Source organism: Myotis lucifugus, unplaced genomic scaffold (assembly GCF_000147115.1).
Source record: "Myotis lucifugus unplaced genomic scaffold, Myoluc2.0 scaffold_992, whole genome shotgun sequence".
Taxonomy (NCBI): domain Eukaryota; kingdom Metazoa; phylum Chordata; class Mammalia; order Chiroptera; family Vespertilionidae; genus Myotis; species Myotis lucifugus.
In genome coordinates, this window is record NW_005872040.1 from 1 (window position 1) to 21509 (window position 21509).

The 21509-nt window shown below is 41.7% G+C and overlaps 1 protein-coding gene across 2 annotated transcripts in view; it reads left to right on the forward strand.

Moving 5' to 3' along the window:
- Window positions 1-938: 938 nt before the first annotated feature.
- LOC102430395 (cation channel sperm-associated protein subunit epsilon) overlaps window positions 939-21509 on the forward strand; it is a 56241-nt gene continuing 35670 nt past the window's right edge. Inside the window, exons 1-4 of one of the 2 annotated variants that reach the window (XM_023747812.1) lie at window positions 939-1426; window positions 12806-13280; window positions 16452-16894; window positions 18047-18105. In XM_023747812.1, the coding sequence (XP_023603580.1) occupies window positions 956-1426; window positions 12806-13280; window positions 16452-16894; window positions 18047-18105 (1448 nt within the window). In that variant the 5' untranslated portion in view covers window positions 939-955. Of the gene's footprint in view, window positions 1427-12805; window positions 13281-16451; window positions 16895-18046; window positions 18106-21509 lie in introns of those variants that run through there. The other variant, XM_023747813.1, reaches the window with a different exon arrangement.

The window sequence follows — 21509 nt, forward strand, 5'->3', positions numbered from 1 at the left end:
GTTTCTAGAAAATGATTGAAGACCTTAAAAGTGCGTTTTTTAGCTCTATATCCTCCATTTCTGTCATGTTTCTTTGTCTCCGCATTTTTTAAGCTTTCTTGGTGCACCCCCTTGTGGTCTTTGTGCGGAGTCTTGTTGTAGTTAAGCCTTGATTGTTGTAGGCAATACTGGGGGTGATTTGCCCTCCAGGCTAACTGGCTATGAGAGTCAGCTGTGTCTGCAGTGGGAGAGCTTCTGTGCTGGATCTCTAGGGCAGTGCTAATCTAGCGTTTGCCTAAGGCTACCCGGCAAATGCCTCTGTGCAGGCCTTGGGGGGGGCGGGTCCCTGAGGATCTACAGGGCGGGTGGAGCGAGCAGTTATGACTGCTCTCTGTTCCATCCCCAGGGGCTCTGCCACTCAGAGTCTCAGCATCTGCTGCAAACCTCGGAGAGAAGGCTGCCTTCGATTTTTGACCGAAGCCAGACAGTCCCGCTTCTCCCGTTTGAGTCTGGGTCCCTAGAGACTCGCCCGGATCTGGAGATCAGAGTCTGAAACTCCCTCCCGATTGAAAACAACAACCGTGCCCTCCGCCACGAGCCCGCTTCACATGCACTCCGCACCTTAGTATTTCACTTCAGCACTGTGCCTCCTCTGAGTCTCAGTATGTTATTCTCTTTCCTCCTAGTTGTAGAACTTCCATTCAGCCAGCCTTCCTGTGGTTCTGGATGATGTCCGTTCCGTCTTTTAGTTGTATTTTTGAAGTGGTTGTTCGAGGCAGCAAACTCCAGCGTTAACCTATGCCGCCATCTTGGTTCCTCGAGGCCCATTCCCCAGGTTTATCTTGATAAAAAAATTTTTAAAGTTTTAAAGATGATAAATGCCAGCACTTTGCAAGATTGATGGGAGCTGAGAAAGAGACCATATAATTCTTATCCTTTCTGTTCTCTTCTTAGGGCCTGGCATATCTCAATACCAATGTCAGCAAATGATATAATAAAAGAGATCAGAGGAAATCAGGTGACTTTTCAAGATTGCTTTGTTGCAAACATCCTTTTCCTGCTGGGCTTTACTTGGTTCACAATACCTGAGGTTCCTGGCTTTTTACCAATCTCTTCACCACTTGGTAGTCAGTTAATGATAGCCTGGGATACCTGTGCTCCAGCATCTATTGTTCTGGTAGCCGATATGGAGACCTTTCAAACCAACGATTCATTTCGTACTTGGACCAGAATCAGAGTGCCTCCAAACATCCTGACTGACGAAGAAAGAAGCAATGTGTCTGATGTGAACCTATCCCGTGATGGGATATTTTTTTTAATAAATGGTATCCTCTATCTAAAAAGTGTGACCAGATTTGCAAAACTGGGAAGCAAGGAAAATCTTCCTGAAGGTGAAATTATTGGCATTAAAACAAGAAAATGGTGTTGGCACAGCTATTTAGCGAAGGTTAGTAAAATACTACATATATGTATTTATACTTACACATTTAGATATTCACCATACCTTTCAATTCAATGAAATATTAGTCTATACTCTGCAGGGTTTTTTTTGCTGAGTTATTTTACATGGCTGTCAATAGCTCTATCTTCCTGACTTAACTTCTCAGAGCCCTTACAGAGCTATACCTCTGACAACAGAGAATAAAATGAATCTTGTGTCATTGCGCAGTGTCACTTAGTCATATTATGAGAGTTTTGTTTTCTCTTGTCACGCGCAAAAGGTCAAAAAGTTATTTTCCCCAAACAAAAACTCCATGTGCTCTCAAAAATGAATTAACTCTTTAATTTCTGACAATAGAGTGAATAAGATATCCTTAAGCTAGAGCATTACAAAACACCTGAAATGCTGCATAGAAATTTTTAAACTTCTTTAGGCACATAACTGGGCTTCTGTGGAAGTAAGGACAATTCCAAGAGGAAAGTGGAGTCCTGGAGCACTAATTCAGAGACATAAGCAAATGCCAAAATCTCGCCTCCCGAGGCCAGTGCTGGTCCCAAGCATTTAGACATTTGGTCCTTAGAAACAAAGCCTGGTACCTGAGCAAGGGAGGGCATCTGGTAATTCTTTGCATTAAATAGGAACCTTCCAAAATGTCCCAACATAATTAAATGTATCTCAGTTTTAACTTTTTTTTTAATAATTAAATCTTTATTGTTCAGATTATTACATTTGTTCCTCTTTTTCCCCCCCATAACTCCCCTCCTCCCAGTTCCCACTCCACCCTCCCCCGTCACTCCCCACCGACTGACCTCATCCATAGGTGCATGATTTTTGTCCAGTCTCTTCCCACATTTCCCACACACCTTCCCCCCGCAAGCATAGTCAGTCCATTCCCTTTCTATGTCCCTGATTCTATTATAATCACCAGTTCATTCTGTTCATCAGATTATTTATTCACTTGATTCTTAGATTCACTTGTTGATAGATGCGTATTTGTTGTTCATAATTTGTATCTTTACCTTTTTCTTCTTCCTCTTCTTAAAGGATACCTTTCAGCATTTCATATAATACTGGTTTGGTGGTGATGAACTCCTTTAGCTTTTTCTTATCTGTGAAGCTCTTTATCTGACCTTCAATTCTGAATGATAGCTTTGCTGGATAAAGTACTCTTGGTTGTAGGTTCTTGGTATTCATCACTTTGAATATTTCTTGCCACTCCCTTCTGGCTTGCAAAGTTTCTTTTGAGAAATCAGCTGACAGTCATATGGGTATTCCCTTGTAGGTAACTGAGTTTCTTTCTCTTGCTGCTTTTAAGATTCTCTCTTTGTCTTTTGCTCTTGGCATTTAATTATGATGTGTCTTGTTGTGGTCCTCTTTGGATTCCTTTTGTTTGGGGTTCTCTGTGCTTCCTGGACTTGTAAATCTATTTCTTTCACCAAGTAGGGGAAGTTTTCTGCCATTATTTCTTCAAATAGGTTTTCAATATCTTGCTCTCTCTCATCTTCTGGCACCCCTATTATTCTGATGTTTGTACGCTTGTAGCTGTCCCAGAGACTCCTTACACTATCTTCACACTTTCGGATTCTTTTTTCATTTTGCTTTTCCGGTTGGGTGTTTTTTGCTTCCTCGCATTTCAAATCTTTGACTTGATTCTTGCGCTCCTCTGGTCTGCTGTTGGGAGTCTGTATAATATTCTTTATTTCAGTCAGTGTATGCTTACTTTCTAGTTGGTCCTTTATCACACCATCCAGGGTCTCATTAGATTTCCTGTACATCTCATCAAGTTTATCGACAGCCTCTATTAGCCTCTTGAGAGAACTCAAAAGTGTGGTTTTGAATTCTATATCCAGTAGCCTGCTTTCCTCCGGTTCTGTCCTTTGTGGCCTGTTTCTTTGTCTTGGCATTTTTTTATGCTTTGCTGTGTCGATAGAGTGGCTTTCCGTGCTAAGTGTCCCAATTACCTGAGGTAGACACTCTTGGTGCACCCCCTTGTGGTCTCTGTGAGCAGTCTTGTAGTCAAGCCTTGATTGTTGTAGGTAATTACTACTTGACCTCCAGGCCAACTGGCTGTGAGAATCAGCTGATTTTGCAGTGGGAGAACTTCTGTCCTCTAGGGAGGTGCTAATCTAGCCTTTGCCTGAGGCTATCCAGCAAATGGCTCTGTGCAGGGCTTGGGCGGGGCGGGTCCCACAGGATCAACAGGGCGGAGGAGGGAGCAGTTATGGCTGCTCTCAGTCCGTCCCCAGGGGCTCTGCCTCTCTGTCCCAGCAACCGCTGCAAACCTCGGAGGGACCGAAGCCAGACAGTCCCGCTTCTCCCGTTTGAGTCTGGGTCCCTAGAGACTTGCCCGGATCTGGAGCTCACAGTCTCAGGCTCCTTCCCGATTGAAACAGTCAACCGCGCCCTCAGCCACCAGCCCCCGCTGTGCGCACTCTGCACCTTAGTATTTTACTTCAGCACTGCGCCTCCTCTGATTCTCGGTTCCCCCTAGTTGTAGAACTTCCACTCAGCCAGCCTTCCTGTGGTTCTGGATGATGTCCGTTCCGTCTTTTAGTTGTATTTTTGAAGTGGTTGTTCGAGGCAGCGAACTCCCGCGTTAACCTATGCCGCCATCTTGGTTTCTCCCAGTTTTAACTCTTAAAAGGCCAGAAAATGTCTGTCTTTGGAATTCATGACCAAAAACCAACCTACATGGACTTTGGGGCCCAAATTCACAGTGGACCAAGAAATATCAAGCCTAGTGCCAGGCAGAAGCAAACACAAATCCTTTCTGGAGGGACAAACCATAAGGTCAGGCTTTGGAAATTTTCCACAAATAATATTCTGGCAAAATTGAGCTCATATTCAAAAATGGCAAAATATCTGAAGAAATAAGATGTCACAGGAGTCAGCAGAAACAAAAAAGAGCAGAGTCAACCCTGCAAGGACATCAGATATTGGGACAGACAAATATGAAATATTTTTACCGGATTTAAATAAATTGAAAGGAAAATAGAAAACATTTTTTTAAAAGTCTATCAAATAGCAAGGCAATGAGTAATACTAAAAGCAAGGAATTCATTACCATAAAATTTAGGATAGTGGTTATCCTGAAAGGAAAGATGTAGTGATTGGGAAACAATATCAGTGGCATTTGGGAGTTCTGACAAGATTCCATTTGTTAGATTCTGCTTTGTGATAAATCTTTTAGCTACATATAGTTCCATTTGGTCCATTTTCTGTATGTGAATTCTATTTCAAAATATATTAATATGTAAAAATAAATGTTGAAATATAACATTTCATGTAATAAACTTAGATAAAACTAATAACTGAAATATAAAATTCAATGGAAAGCTTAAATAGGAGATTGCATATAACAAAAATAATTAAATTGTAAATTAGATAAGAAATTAAACAAAATGAAAAGGTGAGAGAAAAAGGGATAGAAAACAAACAAAAAAAGAGAGTAGCAGAGAAAGATGAATGAAAAAGAGAAAATCCAGTATACATCTAACCAGAATTCCAAAATAAAAGTTTAGATAGAATGGGAAAGAGCTGAGAATTTTTCAGAGTTAAATAAAGATATCAATAGTCAGTCCTGAAATACTAATAAATTCTGATTGATAGAGGAAAAAAGAAAGCCCACTGAGACACAAAATAATATTGCACGGTATCAGAAACTAATAAGAGATATCAAAAATATTCAAACAGGAAATACAAACTATAAACAAAGAATACAACAATTAGATGATACGAATGGAAGTCAGAAGATTGTGAAATACTTAAATAACTGAGGTAAAGTTCTTGTTGGCCCTCAGGGTGGGGCCAAAGTAGGCTTACAGTTGTTTGTATGGAAAAGATACAACAATTAATGAATAATACAAGAATAAACTCTATGTTTTGCATACTCGCAGCTATAAACCTAATTTTGCCCCACCCTGTATTTATCCTGTTGAGGTTCAACTGAGCTTCTTGGATTTGGGGGATTATGTACTTTACTAATTTGGGGATGTCAGAGCAGGATCTAATTCTAGTGGGAGAGCTTGCTCCTAAATCGTGCTCATAGCACTAATTGTGAGAGCACTCACTGCTCTATTCTGCTGACTAGTCCAAGTGTGGGAGTACAGGTCCTGACCCTGCCCTACTATGCTAACTGTTGGGTCCGAGCCCCCCTGTTCCTGGGTGGACCTTCTTGGACGCAGGGTAGTAGACAGAGAAGCCATGAGAAGTTGTTGGTGTATAAGAATGAGTCTCTATTACAGAAGCTAGTGGCCATAAAACCATTAGACAAAACAGTTCTTCAGAACAGTCTCATACAGGCAGCCACACACCAGCTGATGAACAAATGCATCTTTCTCACTTAGTAGCAGTAGCCTCTGTACTCACAACTACTATCTGAGCAGCTGCATGCTGCCTCTAGACCAGCGGTTCTCATCCTGTGGGTTGCAATCCCTTTTGGGGTCGAATGACCCTTTCACAGGGGTTGCCTAAGGCCATCGGAAAACACATATATAATTACATATTGTTTTTGTGATTAATCACTATGCTTTAATTATGTTCAATTTGCAACAATGAAAATACATCCTGCATATCAGATATTTACATGGCGATTCATAACAGTAGCAAAATTAGTTATGAAGTAGCAACGAAGATAATTTTATGGTTGGGGGTCACCACAACATGAGGAACTGTATTAAAGGGTAGCGGCATTAGGAGGGTTGAGAACCACTGAACTAGACCCATAGCCTCACATAGTAGCGGCACCTGAGCTCTCCCCTAAGCAGCCTCAGTAGCCTCTCTAGTCTCTTCAGTCTTTTCCACACACTAGCTGGTCAGTAACGTATTATATCACTTAGATAAAAACAGGCCTCTTGCCAACAGTGATACCAATCATTTGGGTTATAGAAGGGCACAGTCTTTGGACACCCTGATTAAGATTCCCATGCTCTGCCGAAGCCGGTTTGGCCTTGGTGGATGGAGCGTCGGCCTTCGGACTGAAAGGTCCCGGGTTCGATTCCGGTCAGGGGCATGTGCCTTGGTTGCGGGCACATCTCCAGTGGGAGGTGTGCAGGAGGCAGCTGATCGATGCTTCTCTCTCATCGATGTTTCTAGCTCTCTGTCTCTTTCCCTTCCTCTCTGTGAAAAATCAATAAAATATATTAAAAAAAAAAATTCCCATGCTCAGAGTGGCCTTGGCCATCCGGCATACTGTAAAAAGGGCCTTTCACACTCTAATTGGCCTTGACTTTCCGGCAACTCTGGCATGGTTCCCACAGATGTTCTTGGACATTATCTCTCCCAATGTTTCTTTTTTTTTAAATTAAATCTTTATTGTTCAGATTATTACATTTGTTCCTCTTTTTCCCCCCCATAACTCCCCTCCTCCCATTCCCCACCCCTCCCTCCGCCCTCACTCCCCACCCACTGTCCTCATGATTTTAGTCCAGTCTCTTCCAGCATCTCCCACACCCCTTGTCCCCCCAAAAAATAGTCAGTCCATTCCCTTTCTATGTCCCTGATTCTGTTATAATCACCAGTTCATTCTGTTCATCAGATTATTTGGTCACTTGATTCTTAGATTCACTTGTTGATAGATGCATGTTTGTTGTTCATAATTTGTATCTTTACCTTTTTCTTCTTCTTCCTCTTCTTAAAGGATACCTTTCAGCATTTTGTATAATACTGGTTTGGTGGTGATGAACTCCTTTAGCTTTTCCTTATCTGTGAAGCTCTTTATCTGACCTTCACTTCTGAATGATAGCTTTGCTGGATAAAGTAATCTTGGTGGTAGGTTCTTCGTATTCATCACTTTGAATATTTCTTGCCATTCCCTTCTGGCCTGCAAAGTTTCTGTTGAGAAATCAGCTGACAGTCGTATGGGTATTCCCTTGTAGGTAACTGAGTTTCTTTCTCTTGCTGCTTTTAAGATTCTCTCTTTGTCTTTTGCTCTTGGCATTTTAATTATGATGTGTCTTGGTGTGGTCCTCTTTGGATTCCTTTTGTTTGGGGTTCTCCGCGCTTCCTGGACCTGTAAGTCTACTTCTTTCACCAGGTAGGGGAAGTTTTCTGTCATTATTTCTTCAAATAGGTTTTCAATATCTTGCTATCTCTCATCTTCTGGCACCCCTATAATTCGGATGTTGGTACGCTTGAAGCTGTCCCAGAGGCTCCTTACACTATCTTTGTATTTTCGGATTCTTTTTTCATTTTGCTTTTCCAGTTGGGTGTTTTTTGCTACTTCGCATTTCAAATCTTTGACTTGATTCTTGCAATCCTCTGGTCTGCTGTTGGGAGTCTGTATAATATTCTTTATTTCAGTCAGTGTATGCTTAATTTCTAGTTGGTTCTTTATCACAACATCGAGGGTCTCATTAGATTTCTTGAGGATCTCACTATATTTATCGGCGGTCTCACCAGTCTTTTCGAGGGCCTTCCTAAGTTTATCGGTGGCTTCTAGACAGTTCTTGAGAGACCTTAAAAGTGTGGTTTTGAACTCTGTATCCTCCATTTCTGTCAGTTGTGTCCTGTTTCTTTGTCTCCGCATTTTTTATGCTTTCTTTGTGCACCCCCTAGTGGTCTTTGTGCACAGTCTTGTTGTAGTTAAGCCTTGATTGTTGTAGGTAATACTGGGGGGATTTGACCTCCAGGCCAACTGGCTATGAGAATCAGCTGTGTCTGCAGTGGGAGAACTTCTGTCCTCTAGGGAGGTGCTAATCTAGCCTTTGCCTAGGGCTATCCCTCAAATGCCTCTGTGCAGGGTTTGGGCAGGGCGGGTCCCAGGGGACCAACAGGGGAGGCAGAGAGAGCAGTTATGGCTGCTCTCAGTTTCGTCCCCAGAGGCTCTGCCTCTCAGAGTCCCAGCAACCGCTGCAAACCTCGGAGAGAAAGCTGCCCTCAAGTTCCAACCAATGCCAGACAGTCCCTCTTCTCCCGTTTGAGTCTGGGTCCCCAGAGACTCGCCCGGAACTGGAGCTCAGAGCCTGAGACTCCCTCCAGATTGAATCAGACAACCGCCACCTCAGCCGCCAGCCTGCTCCGCACGCACCTCCGCACCTTTGTAATTTCCGCACTGCGCCTCCTCTGAGTCTCGGTATGCTTTTCTCTTTCCTTCTAGTTGTAGAATTTCCCCTCAGCCAGCCTTCCTGTGGTTCTGGGTGATGTCCGTTCCGTCTTTTAGTTTTATTTTTGAAGTGGTTGTGCGAGGCAGCAATCTCCGGTGTTTACCTATGCCGCCATCTTGGTTTCTCCCCCCAATATTTCTTGTGCACCATTCTCTTTTCTTCTCCTTCTAGGATTCCAAAGACACAAACATAACACCATTTAATATTGTCCCAGAGATCTCAGACCACCTGTTCATTGTTTTTCACTCTGTTTCTATCTTTGTACTTCAGTTTGTATACATGCTCTTCACTTTCTTCAAGTTGACTGCTTCTTTTTTTTTTACATATTTTTTAATTGATTTCAGAGAGGAAGGGAGAAGGAGAAAGAGATAGAAATATCAAAGATGAAGAGAATCATTGATTGGCTGCCTCCTGCATGCCCCCACTGGAGATCAAGCCCACAACCCAGGCATATGCCCTTCTCCAGAATCAAACCTGGGACCCTTGGGTCCACAGGCCGATGCTCTATCCGCTGAGTCAAACCGGCTAGGGCAAGTTCACTGCTTCTTTTCCTCTGCTTTTCCCAGATCACTCTTAAATTTATCTAATAATGTACTCATTCCTGATAACATATTTTTTATTTCTAACATTTCCATTTTCTTCTTTTCTATCATTTACATGTCTCAGCTGATTCCCCATCTCTGCACTCATGTTGTCTCTTTCGGACTAGTTCAGCATTTTAAAAAAAATATATTTTATTGATTTAATTGATATTTTACAGAGAGGAAGGGAGAGGGATAGAGAGTTAGAAACATCGATCAGCTGCCTTTTGCACACTTCCTACTTGGGATATGCCCGCAACCAAGGTACATGCCCTTGACCGGAATCGAACCTGGGACCCTTGAGTCTGCAGGCTGACGCTCTATCCACTGAGCCAAACCGGTTAGGGCTAGTTCAGCATTTTTATCATGGTTATTTTCTTGTTAGCCATGCTTCGTATCTTAACACTGACAAGACTCCAGAGATCTCTTCATACTTTACAACTGAGCCACCAGCATTCCAAACCATGAGAGCGCTGTCTCTGCTTTATAGCCTAGCTGTCAGCTTTTTTTTTTTTAATCACCGAGGGATATCTTTCCTCTCTCATCTGCCCCTGGATTTGTGTGCCTTGGCAGACCCTATCTTTCTCTCCTGCTTCCCTCTCCCCGTCTTGGCAGGGGACTGCTTTACCATTTGGGTAAAGGCCAAACCTGTCTCAGAGGGGAAGTTTCTCTCCACTCTCTTATCCCACTCCCAGCCTAGGAACCTGAGAATCCAGAATGCAAATGATTTCTCTCCACTTTGCTGCCTGTCCCCTGCCTGTCTTCAGAGGGTTATGTGTTACTAGGGTCCTTCAGCCTGGCCTGCAGGGATCGGGCCAAAACTGGCTCTCTGATACCCCCAAGGGTCCTGGATTTAGAGAGGGTGGTTCTCGGGTGATGCACCCCGGAATCGGGCTCCCTCCTCTCTAGCTCCAGGTGCGTCACCCAAGAACCACAGCTGCCAAGTCACCACAGCTTGGCAACTCCTGCGTTGAGTGTCTGCCCCCTGGTGGTCATTGTGCGTAATAGCTACCAGGCGGTCTGGGCCGGTCTTAGGCTTTTATATATATAGATAGTTGCAAGAGGCCCTGAATGCTTCAAAGGGATCCCCCAGCTCCCCTGCCTTGCCCCAAGACCCTTGGTGAATTACACCCAAGCATTAAGTGAAGATCTATAGGAGAGTTTGTGGGTGAGTGAAAACTCATCCCCTGGCTGGGGCTCCCTGGGATTCCCATCTGTCATATTTATAGCGTAGTCCTCTTCCCATCCCTCTGCCAAGAATGAGAATAGCTGTGCGTCTTTTCTGTGAAGGGCTCATCATTTTGTTTCCAATCTGTTTCCTCGTTGAGGTTGTTTCACAGTCTTTTCCAGCAGCATGAGCTCTAGACTTTAAGTTGAATCTTTATTTGATAAAAATACTTTTTACTCCAAATAGTCTTAGTGTCTTTCTTTGGTTACCAGTTTGATATCTTTCTACAGCCTATTTGAGTATAGACAAGATGTGCCCAGAAGACTCCTTGTAGTGGTCATGAACATAGGAGTTACATTTTATATAAAAACCCCTAAGAATCAGAAACAGCTAGAGAAGGGCCCACTGAATGAAATTAGGACCACTGAATTTCAGATGTAGTCTCTGGATAGCCTTTTTCACTAACAGGCTGGGTCCACAAAAGGGAAGTATTGATTTGTTTAAAGTTTTAATTTCTTTCTTCCCTTTATCTAATACCCAAAGAAGCTAAAATTCAAAAAATAATGTAATGTTTGAGGTGTCATTATAGATTGATCTTAGTAAACAGCAAGATCACAGGGCTACTCCTGACCAGAGTAAATATATACATAGGAAAAGAGAAGATCGATAGTCTTTGAGGAATTAAAAGGGAATTAAGATTAATTATTTCTACTGATAAAAACTAAAATTACTGGAATAATTTTTTAAAATATTTTTTTATTAATTTGAGAGGATGGAAGAGGAGAGATAGAAACATCAATGATGAGAGAGAATCATTGATCAGCTGCCTCCTGCATGCTCCCCATGGGGACCGAGCCCGCAACCGGGGCATGTGCCCTTGACTGGAATCGAACCTGGGACCCTTTGGTATGCAGGTCGATGCTCTACCCACTGAGCCAAACCGGCTAGGGCAAGATAATTTCTTTTTATTGTAATACTAGAGGCCCAGTGCCCAAAAATTTGTTCCCTCGGGGGGGGGGGGAGGGAATCCCTCAGCCCGGTCTGTGCCCTCTCTCAGTCTGGGACTCCTCGGGGGATGACCACTTGCTGGTTGAGGCCTGATCCCCAGGGGATTGGGCCTAAGATGGCAATCAGACATCCCTCTGGCAGCCTGGCAGCCCTCAGGGGATGTCCACTTGCCAGCGAGGAGCAGACCCAAGCTGCAGTCGGACATCCTTAGCGCTACTGAGGAGGCAGGAGAGGCTCCCACCACCACCGCTGTACTGGCAGCCATCAGCCTGGCTTGTGGCTGAGCAGAGCTCCCCCAAGTGGGAGCACACTGACCACCAGAGGGCAGCTCCTGCATTGAGCATCTGCCCCCTGGTGGTCAGTGTGTGTCATAGTGACCAGTCATTCCCAGTCTTTCTGCTGTTAGGGTCAGTTTTCATATTACCCTTTAACTATATAGGATAGAGGCCTGGTGCAGGGGTGGGGGCCGGCTGGTTTGCCCTGAATGGTGTCCCGGATCAGGGTGGGGGTCCTGCTTGGGTGGCTGGCCAGCCTGGATGAGGGGCTGATGGCTGTTTTCAGGCTGCCCACACCCCCTTCAGGGTTGGGGTTCCCACTGGGGTGCCTGGTCAGCCTAGATGAGGGGCTGATAGCTGATTTCAGGCTGCCCGCACCCCCTTTAGGGTGGGCGTCCCCACAGGGGTGCCTGGCCAGCCTGGATGAGGGGCTGAGGGTTGTTTTCAGGCGGGCCAAGCCTGCAACTGAAGCTCCCAGTCTCTCCTTTTTTCTTTTTCTTTTTTTATTCTGGGATTTATTTACCTTCTGTAATTGAAACTTTATTGTGGCTCCAGCTCGGAGGCCGGCTGGCTGAAAGCAGATATCTGGGTTTGTTTAGCTTCTATAATTGCAACATTGTTGCTCAGACGAGCTCAGAGCCCGGCGGCGGCAGGCGGGGAACCTTAGCTTCCTCCATCACTGGAGCAAGCAAGCCTCCTGTTCTCTTCAGCTACGAGGCTGCCTGCTGCCATCTTGGTTGGCAGTTAATTTGCATATCACCCTGATTAGCCAATGGGAAGTGTAGCGGAGGTATGGTTAATTACTATGTTGGTCTATTATTAGATAGGATGACTTATTTCTAAGCCATGTATTTCTGTGCTTGAAGTATTTTTCAGAAATATACTAAAAAATAAACCATTCTAGTTACTATGTTTTACTTTTATTATTATTTTTTAAATATATTTTATTGATTCTTTACAGAGAGGAAGGGAGAGGGGCAGAGAGTCAGAAACATCAACGAGAGAGAAACATGGATCAGCTGCCTCCTGCACACTCCCCACTGAGCATGTTCCCGCTATCAAGGCACACACGCCCCTGACCAGAATCAAACCCGGGACCCCTGAGTCCGCAGGCCGATGCTCTATCCACTGAGCCAAACCGGTCAGAGCTATGTTTTACTTTTAAATATAGCAAGTTAGAAGACAGGAATTATTGGAAGTAGCCCTAAAATTGAAGATATTCTAATTATTTTCTATTTTCCACTTTCCAGGCTAATAAAAGAAGCAGCATGGCAATCTGGACAAAAAATGAATTTTATCTTGGATATGCTCATCTTAAATTTGTCAAAATAATAGATACTAAAAGACTGGGGGAAATCCTACATATAATCCCAACTGCTACTCTGACCATACATAATATTGAGTATACAGCACACCCTTTGGAACTTGGCTTGTTGTTAAATATCTGTATTACATGTAATGTCATGAAAAAAATTCACCTAGTGATATATAATGAAGATTCAGAACAGTGGGTGCACAAAGACTTTTCATTAAACGTCACGATTGACACTGTTATAACTCCATATTTTCTGTATTCAGCAATACCAGAATTAATAGTATGGGACAAACACAGGATCTACTATTTTTATGACGATTTCACGACTACTGGAGTTTTACAGACACCTACAGAATTTGGGAATCTGTCAAAATTATCACATGACAGTATTATTCATAGCACTTTTATAGGTGAGCCATTCTCATTGTGCAAAAAATAGTCTTGATTTCGTAATAGATGACTTTCTTACGAAGATGTAGCAAATCTAAATGCACGTTAAATATTGATAGGTAAAGGTGCACTTCTTACCACCTAAAAATGGGTATCAGATTCTACTAACATTAACTATGATCTTACATAGCAAAATGGCAAACTCACGTTCTTTTTTTCAGAGGTTCGTTTTGGTCCATCAGCAGATACAAAATAAGCAACTTACATGTGCATTTTCAGTGTAGGAGGTGATACGGTTTTATTCTTTTCCTAGGGCTCCTGTAACAAACTACACAAACTGGGTGGTTTAATACAACAGAAACGTACTGTCTCCTAGCTCTGGAGGCTAGAAGTCTGGCATTCCCAATCTCTACCTTTGTCATCACATGCCATCTTGTTTTAAGGACAACAGGACCCTACTCCAGTATGGCCTTGTCTTAACCAAGCACAGCTGTAATGACCCTATGTCCAAAAAAAGAGCACATTCTGAAGTCGTAGTGAGAGTTGGAACTTCATTGTCTTTTTTTTTTTTGGCGGGGGGGGGGGGGGTAGGGACAAAAGTCAATGTAGAACAGGTAGAGTTGAATGGACCTGTATTTGAAGCCCTGAACAAGTCATTTAAACTTTCCACGCCTCGGTTTTCTGATCTAGAATATAGGACTGCTATTATAATTAGGTAAGGAAGGGATTGTATACAACATGCTTAGGATAATACTGGACAGGGGGTAAACCTCTTCATAGTACAGGTGTACCTTGTTTTATTGTGCTTCTCTTTATAGACTTCACAGATACTGCATTTTTTAAAAATTGAAAGAAAGAACCTCTCCCAGCAAAAAGTCACAACTTGTGAAGGTTCAGATGATGATTGGCATTTTTTAGCAATAAATTATTTTTGAATTAAAGTATGTATATTTTTTAGACATAATATTACTGCATACCTACTAAACTACAGTATAGTGTACACACAACCTTTTTCAATTATTCTTGGCATACAATATTAGCTTGAGGTATACAACATGGTGATAGACATCTGTATCTTACAAAGTGACCACCACAAGTCTAGTACCCATCTGGCTCCATACATAGTTATTACAGTATTATTGACTATATTCCCTACGCTGTACTTTACCTCCCCATGACTATTACATAAGAGCAAAAGAATTTTTTTGAGATTTTTATATTTTATATGTCATCAGTTTGTGAGTCCTGCAATTACCTTTTTCATTCAACGGAGATATATTTTGTTATGTCATCACCCACATCTTTCTCCCCTTCCACCTTGTGAAGTTTCCAGAAACATACACAAAGCACAAGAGGCCAAGAATCTGGATGGATTTTTTGCCAAAAGCAAACAAAACAAAATTAAATGTATAAAGAAATCTCAGTTATCTGAGAAAAGTTACGTAGTCACGGTATTGCCCCAATCACTTTGGCACCACAGCTTTGACCACCCCCCACACGCACTGGCAGAACCATGAAAACACTGGTGTTTGATTCCTGTGTTGTTGCCTTGACATTGAGAGCATTTTATCCTTGCAGCTTCACTAAAACACTGAAATATATCCCAGGCTTCATATTAACCTCACCTGTCTACGTAACAATTTCAGGAACATTATTATACTGTTAAATTCCTACTGAGAACATAATAACTATATGGGAGCTTAACTTCATAAGGAAATGTATGTTGACATTGATGTTCAAGTATTCTGATCTTTTAAAACATTGGCATTGCTGATTTAGGAGTTTAATTAGAATGTAGTTTATGGAAATTTGTGAAAAGATCACTTTTATTCAGTTTCCAAATGTAAGATGCAGAAGCACAATACACTCTGAACCTCCCTGGCTCTGACTTCACCTTCCTCCTTTCAGCCAGTCCTCTCTGGGTGTTGTTTTATGGAAATTAAGGAAAGTATACCCCTAGAAATGTGACCCACAAAGAATGTTGTAGCCGAGGCCGGTTTGGCTCAGTAGATAGAGCATTGGCCTGTGGACTGAGGGATCCCAGGTTCGATTCCGGTCAAGGGCATGTGCCTGGATTGCGGGCACATACCCAGTGGGAGATGTGCAGGAGGCGGTTGGTCGATGTTTCTCTCTCATCGATGTTTCTGACTCCCTATCTCTCCCCCTTCCTCTCTGTAAAAAGTCAGTGAAGTATATTTCAAAAAAAAAGAATGTTGTATCTGAAAAGAAAGCTATGAAATCAACTGTTTGTTTTACAGATAAAGCAATAGAACCAAAGAGGTTAAGAGACTTACTGTCTATGAACCTCTAAGACTTAAACGTAATACTCTATTAAGGGAAGAAAACTTGTTATTATTTACAGAGTGAACATGAAGAAGTGCCAGCCCCACCCCCATTCTTCATCCCTATTATATTCTGCTAGGACTGACATACCCAAATACCACAGAGTAGGTGGCTTAAACAATAGAAATCTATTTTCCTGTGCTTCTGGAGGCTAGAAGTCCAAGATCAAGGTGTCATCAAGGTGGTTTCTGATGAGGACTCTCTTCCTGGATTGGAGACGGCAGCCACCTTCCCACTGTGTCCTCATATGGCCTTTCCTCTGTGTGCATGCAGGGAAAGAGCTGGGGGAGAGGGAGAGAGACATCTGGTGCCTTTCCTTCTCTTATGAGGACACCAGTCATATAGGAGTAGAGCCCCACCCTTATCATTTAATCTAAATAACCTCCTTAAAGACTCTTTTTGTGTGTGTGTGTTTCTGCCCGGTTCCTTAAAGACTCATCTCCAAATACAGTCACAATGGGAGTTAAGACTTCAACCTGTGCATTTGAGAAGGGGACATAATTTAGTCTATAATACAATGCTTCCTAATAATGCCATTCTTGTCCTGCTCATTCTCATTATTTAATACACATTAGTAAGCTCTTTTTTTCTCTATAAATGATGTGATATATATGTGATAATAGTGAATGCAAGCAGAAAAGTGTTCAGGAAAAACCTACTGTACTGTGAAGTGGAAGAGAAGTTATTGTGTGATGTTGCAGGTTTGTGCCTGCACACCCTAATTTTCTCAAAGTACATAAATACTCAGTCATTATAAACAAGATTATTTTGGTTAAAAGTCCACTTAAATAAAAGAGCATGGATTTATGGTTACTTAGAATAATAAACTTTTCTCTCTTTTTTTCCAGATTACTATGGAAATATCTTGGTAAAAATGGAAAATAATATCTTGTTTCATTCCAAGATTAATATTAGAGATGCAGTGAAGCTACCTTTATGGACAAACACTTTAACAAAATCAGCACTTTTCTGGAATTTATTTAATGAAATAAATTTTGTACATGTTTTGGGAAATGGCACACTATATGTACAGGAATATCCCACAAGTCTGGAAGTACAAAGTATAACTTTCAAAACAAAAGAAAAATGTCCCTTTGTGACATTTCATACTAATATTTATCATGTTTTTTACATCTTGGACAAAGGAGAGAACCTGTCAGGTTGGGCTCAAATAGTCTACCCAGAAAATAATGGTTTGTATATTATTGTGGAACCTTATGGCCCAAAACTATTAAAAGAGAAATACAGTATTAACTATGAAATTGCTTCAGGATTCTGCACTAAAACCCTGGTAAGTTTTTATTTTAAAATGTCCTTTGATTTTAGTAAATGTAAAAGCATAATGTTAATATTCTTTGAAACAGACTTCCCTTCTAGGTTTAGCTTGGAACATGTTGAGAAACATACATGTTTTTTAAAATATATATTTTATTGATTTTTTACAGAGAGGAAAGGAGCGGGATAGAGAGTTAGAAACATGGATGAGAGAGATACATTGATCAGCTGCCTCCTGCACACTCCCTACTGGGGCTGTGCCGGCAACCCAGGTACATGCCATTGAGCAGAATCGAACCTGGGACCTTTGAGTCTGCAGGTCAACGCTCTATCCACTGAGCCAAACCGGTTAGGGCAAATCTAAAACCTTTTGTGATAAAGTTGAAGGTTGTGAAAGTCATTACATGAAAAATAAATCAAGTTCCATGTTCAAGGAAAGGAACTACTGTGTGTGTGTGTGTGTGTGTGTGTGTGTGTGTGTGTGTGTGTTTATATATAAATACATATAAAAGTATAAGAAAAAAAAGTTTAAGGATCTAGGGATGTAATTACCATACTTTAAAAATGTGAGGCTTATCATTTTCTTCCTCTAATATCATATATGTTCTGTAAATGACTGTACCTTAGAATATAGCAACCTTTTGAAATACTGAAAATTAAGATGAAACATGGAATCAAATAGCAAGAACTTATGCAAATAGCAAATGGACATTTCTTTTAAATGACTCAAAAACTACAGAGGAAAGGTTCAGGCAAATAATTCCTCAGAGTCTCAGAAATTACAGACAAGATGATATCTGTAATCACTTAAAACCATCAGGGAAAAAATAAAATGGTCCAGAAACAAGGTTAGCAAAAACCAGAAAAGTGAAAAGTCTATGCTCACGACATAAATAAAACTAAGATTGTAATGACAAAAGTCAAAGGAAGAGGGAGAGAGAAGCAATAGAAATAAAAAGGCTATTTTAACATAAAATTAAAAGGAAAATGTAACAGTGAATCTAATGTGTACATAGCTGGAGTTTCTAAGATAGTAAAGAAAAATTTAAGAACGCTAAATATATTATTTTTCCCACCTAAAGAAAGATTTAAATCTGTCTTGAAAGTATCCATTTTCCCCATCCCCAATTTTCCTGCTTTACAAAAACTTTTTTACTTTCTTTTTCAGCTCATGACATTTTTTCAGACTGCAAATTATCAGGCAGTGGGTGATTACTTCAAGAAGCAGTGAGTATGACTTTTAGAAGAACCTACTCATGCTAAATACGCTATTGGGCTTCTGGATTTGTGGCTATCCTTTTATTTAAATGTCCTCATATCCTTTTAAATATCCAGATTGGAAATTCCTTAAAGTCTGGATAGATGTGAAATCGGTATTGTGTGTAAAAATGTAGAAGATTCCTTGTGGCTAAAGGGAAACAATGACTTATTGGAAGGTTGCATCCAATTGAAGATGCAAAAAAAAAGGGGGGTGCTGTTTCTTGATTCAGTACTTTTCAAGCATGTTTACCCTTCATTCCCATTCCAAAGTCTTTTCATACTATCCTTAAGCAAAAACTAGAATGCGAATGTTCCCAAAAGTCTTCAACAGGAGTAGAATGAGATAAAAACCCATCTTTGACTCCTGGAATAAGGTAGCACCTAAGCACTTAATTTCTGGAGGAAGACAACCAACTTGGAATTGTGTCTTAAGGCATTTATATGTTTACTGGAGGCCTGGTGCACAAAATTCCTGCACAAGGCGGGGGTCCCTCAGCCTGGCCTGCACCCTCTCCAATCCGGGACCCCTCGGGGGGTGTCCTAAACTGGCAGTCAGACATCTCTCTCACAATTCAGGACTGCTGCCTCCTAACCACTCACCTGCCTGCCTGCCTGATCACCCCTAACCACTCTGCCTGCTGGCCTGGTCACTCCGAACCGCTCTCCCCTGCCGGTCTGGTCACCCCTAACTGCTCTCCTCTGCCAGCCTGATCGCCTCTAACCGCCTCTGCCTTGGCACCATGGCTTTGTCCGGAAGGATGTCTGGTCTAATTAGCATATTACCCTTTTATTAGTATAGATCATTGTCCTGACTCAAAATATTTTCTCAAAAAATAGCATTGTTTTTCTGGGAAGAAGTTCACTCAATGCCAGGCATGTTTTAGGTGTGTAAAATACCTAATGAACAAGAAGAAGGAAGCACTGCTGTCATGGACAGATCCCTAGCGGAAGAAGTGCTCAAATAAGTAAACAAGATAATGCCAAATAGTTATAAGTACTACTGAGAAAATAAAACAAAGAAGTGGTGGAGTGTGTCTAGGAAGGATAGGGAGGAAAATGCTACTCTAGACATGATAGCCATCCCTTTCCCCTCACCCACCACCATTTCTCATTCTTCTAATGTCGTGGGTTAGACTGGTTCTTTTGGGTTAGGTGGATATTTACTTAGAATTCTGTTGCTGTAGAATACATATCAAACTATCCAGGATACTGAGACTTGAGAAAAAAAAACACTAAAAGCTTTGAAATCAGCCATGATAGGAAAAAATTGTGCCCATAAGAAAATCTGGGGGAAATTGAAGTCAATATACTTACTTTAGTGTCCTTTAGAGATCTATACTATATGCTAAATTTATCAAATCAAAGACGCCCTCCAATTGAAAAAAAAGCCATAATTGGCATAGTTATATTTAATTATAAGATGCTTCCTGATTTAAAAAGTGTTAAATGAGGAAAATATGAATATTAGAATTGGTGAAATATAATACACTGATTTTAAAATATGAAAACGAACTATTTGTATCCTCATTTACTTACTAAATTTATTTTATTTTTTTAATTAAATCTTTATTATTCAGATTATTACATTTGTTCCTCTTTTTTCCCCCCCATAACTCCCCTACTCTCAGTTCCCGCCCCACCCTCCGCCCTCACTCCCCACCCACTGTCCTCATCCATAGGTGCACGATATTTGACCAGTCTCTTCCCGTATCTCCCATACCCCTTTCCCCCCCAAGAATAGTCAGTCCATTCCCTTTCTATGTCCCTGGTTCTATTATAATCACCAGTTCATTCTGATCATCAGATTATTTATTCACTTGATTTTTAGATTCACTTGTTGATAGATGCATGTTTGTTGTTCATAATTTGTATCTTTACCTTTTTCTTCTTCTTCCTCTTCTTAAAGGATACCTTTCAGCATTTCGTATAATACTGGTTTGGTGGTGATGAACTCCTTTAGCTTTTTCTTATCTGTGAAGCTCTTTATCTGACCTTCACTTCTGAATGATAGCTTTGCTGGATAAAGTAATCTTGGTTGTAGGTTCTTGGTATTCATCACTTTGAATATTTCTTGCCATTCCCTTCTGGCCTGCAAAGTTTCTTTTGAGAAATCAGCTGACAGTTGTATGGGTGTTCCCTTGTAGGTAATTGACTGTCTTTCTCTTGCTGATTTTAAGATTCTCTCTTTGTCTTTTGCTCTTGGCATTTTAATTATGATGTGTCTTGGTGTGGTCCTCTTTGGATTCCTTTTGTTTGGGGTTCTCCGCGCTTCCTGGACCTGTAAGTCTATTTCTTTCACCAGGTGGGGGAAGTTTTCTGTCATTATTTCTTCAAATAGGTTTTCAATATCTTGCTCTCTCTCTTCTTCTGGCACCCCTATAATTCTGATGTTTGTACGCATGAAGCTGTCCCAGAGGCTCCTTACACTATCTTCGTATTTTCAGATTCTTTTTTCATTTTGCTTTTCTGGTTGGATGTTTTTGCTTCTTCGCATTTCAAATCTTTGACTTGATTCTTGCGCTCCTCTGGTCTGTCTGTTGGGTGTCTGTATAATATTCTTTATTTCAGTCATTGTATGCTTAATTTCTAGTTGGCTCTTTATCACAACATCGAGGGTCTCATTAGATTTCTTGAGGCTCTCATCAAGTTTATCGGCAGTTTCTAGAAGATTATTGAGAGACCTTGAAAGTGCGTTTCTTACCTCTATATCCTCCATTTCTGTCATGTTTCATTGTCTCTGCATTTTTTATGCTTTCTTGGTGCACCCCCTTGCGGTCTTTGTGGGCAGTCTTGTTGTAGTTAAGCCTTGATTGTTGTCGGCAATACTGGAGGTAAATTGACCTCCAGGCTAACTGGCTGTGAGAGTCAGCTGTGTCTGCAGTGCTAGCGCTTCTGTGCTGGATCTCTAGGGCGGTGCTAATCTAGCCTTTGCCTGAGGCTATCCGGCAAATGCCCCTGGGCAGGGACTGGGCGGGGCGGGTCCCAGGGGATCTACAGGGCGGGGCGGAGCGAGCAGTTATATGGCTGCTCTCAGTTCCGTCCCCAGCGGCTCTGCAACCGCTGCAAACCTCGGAGAGAAAGCTGCCTTCCCGCTTCTCTTGTTTGAGTCTGGGTCTGTAGAGATTCGCCCGGATCTGGAGCTCAGAGTCTGAAACTCCCTCCCGATTGAAAAAAACAACCGCATCCTCAACCGCTGCCGGTCCGCTCCACATGCACTCCGCACCTTAGTATTTCACTTCAGCACTGCGCCTCCTCTGAGTCTCGTATGGTTTCCTCTTTCCTCCTAGTTGTAGAACTTCCACTCAGCCAGCTTTCCTGTGGTTCTGGATGATGTCCGTTCCATCTTTTAGTTGTATTTTTGAAGTGATTGT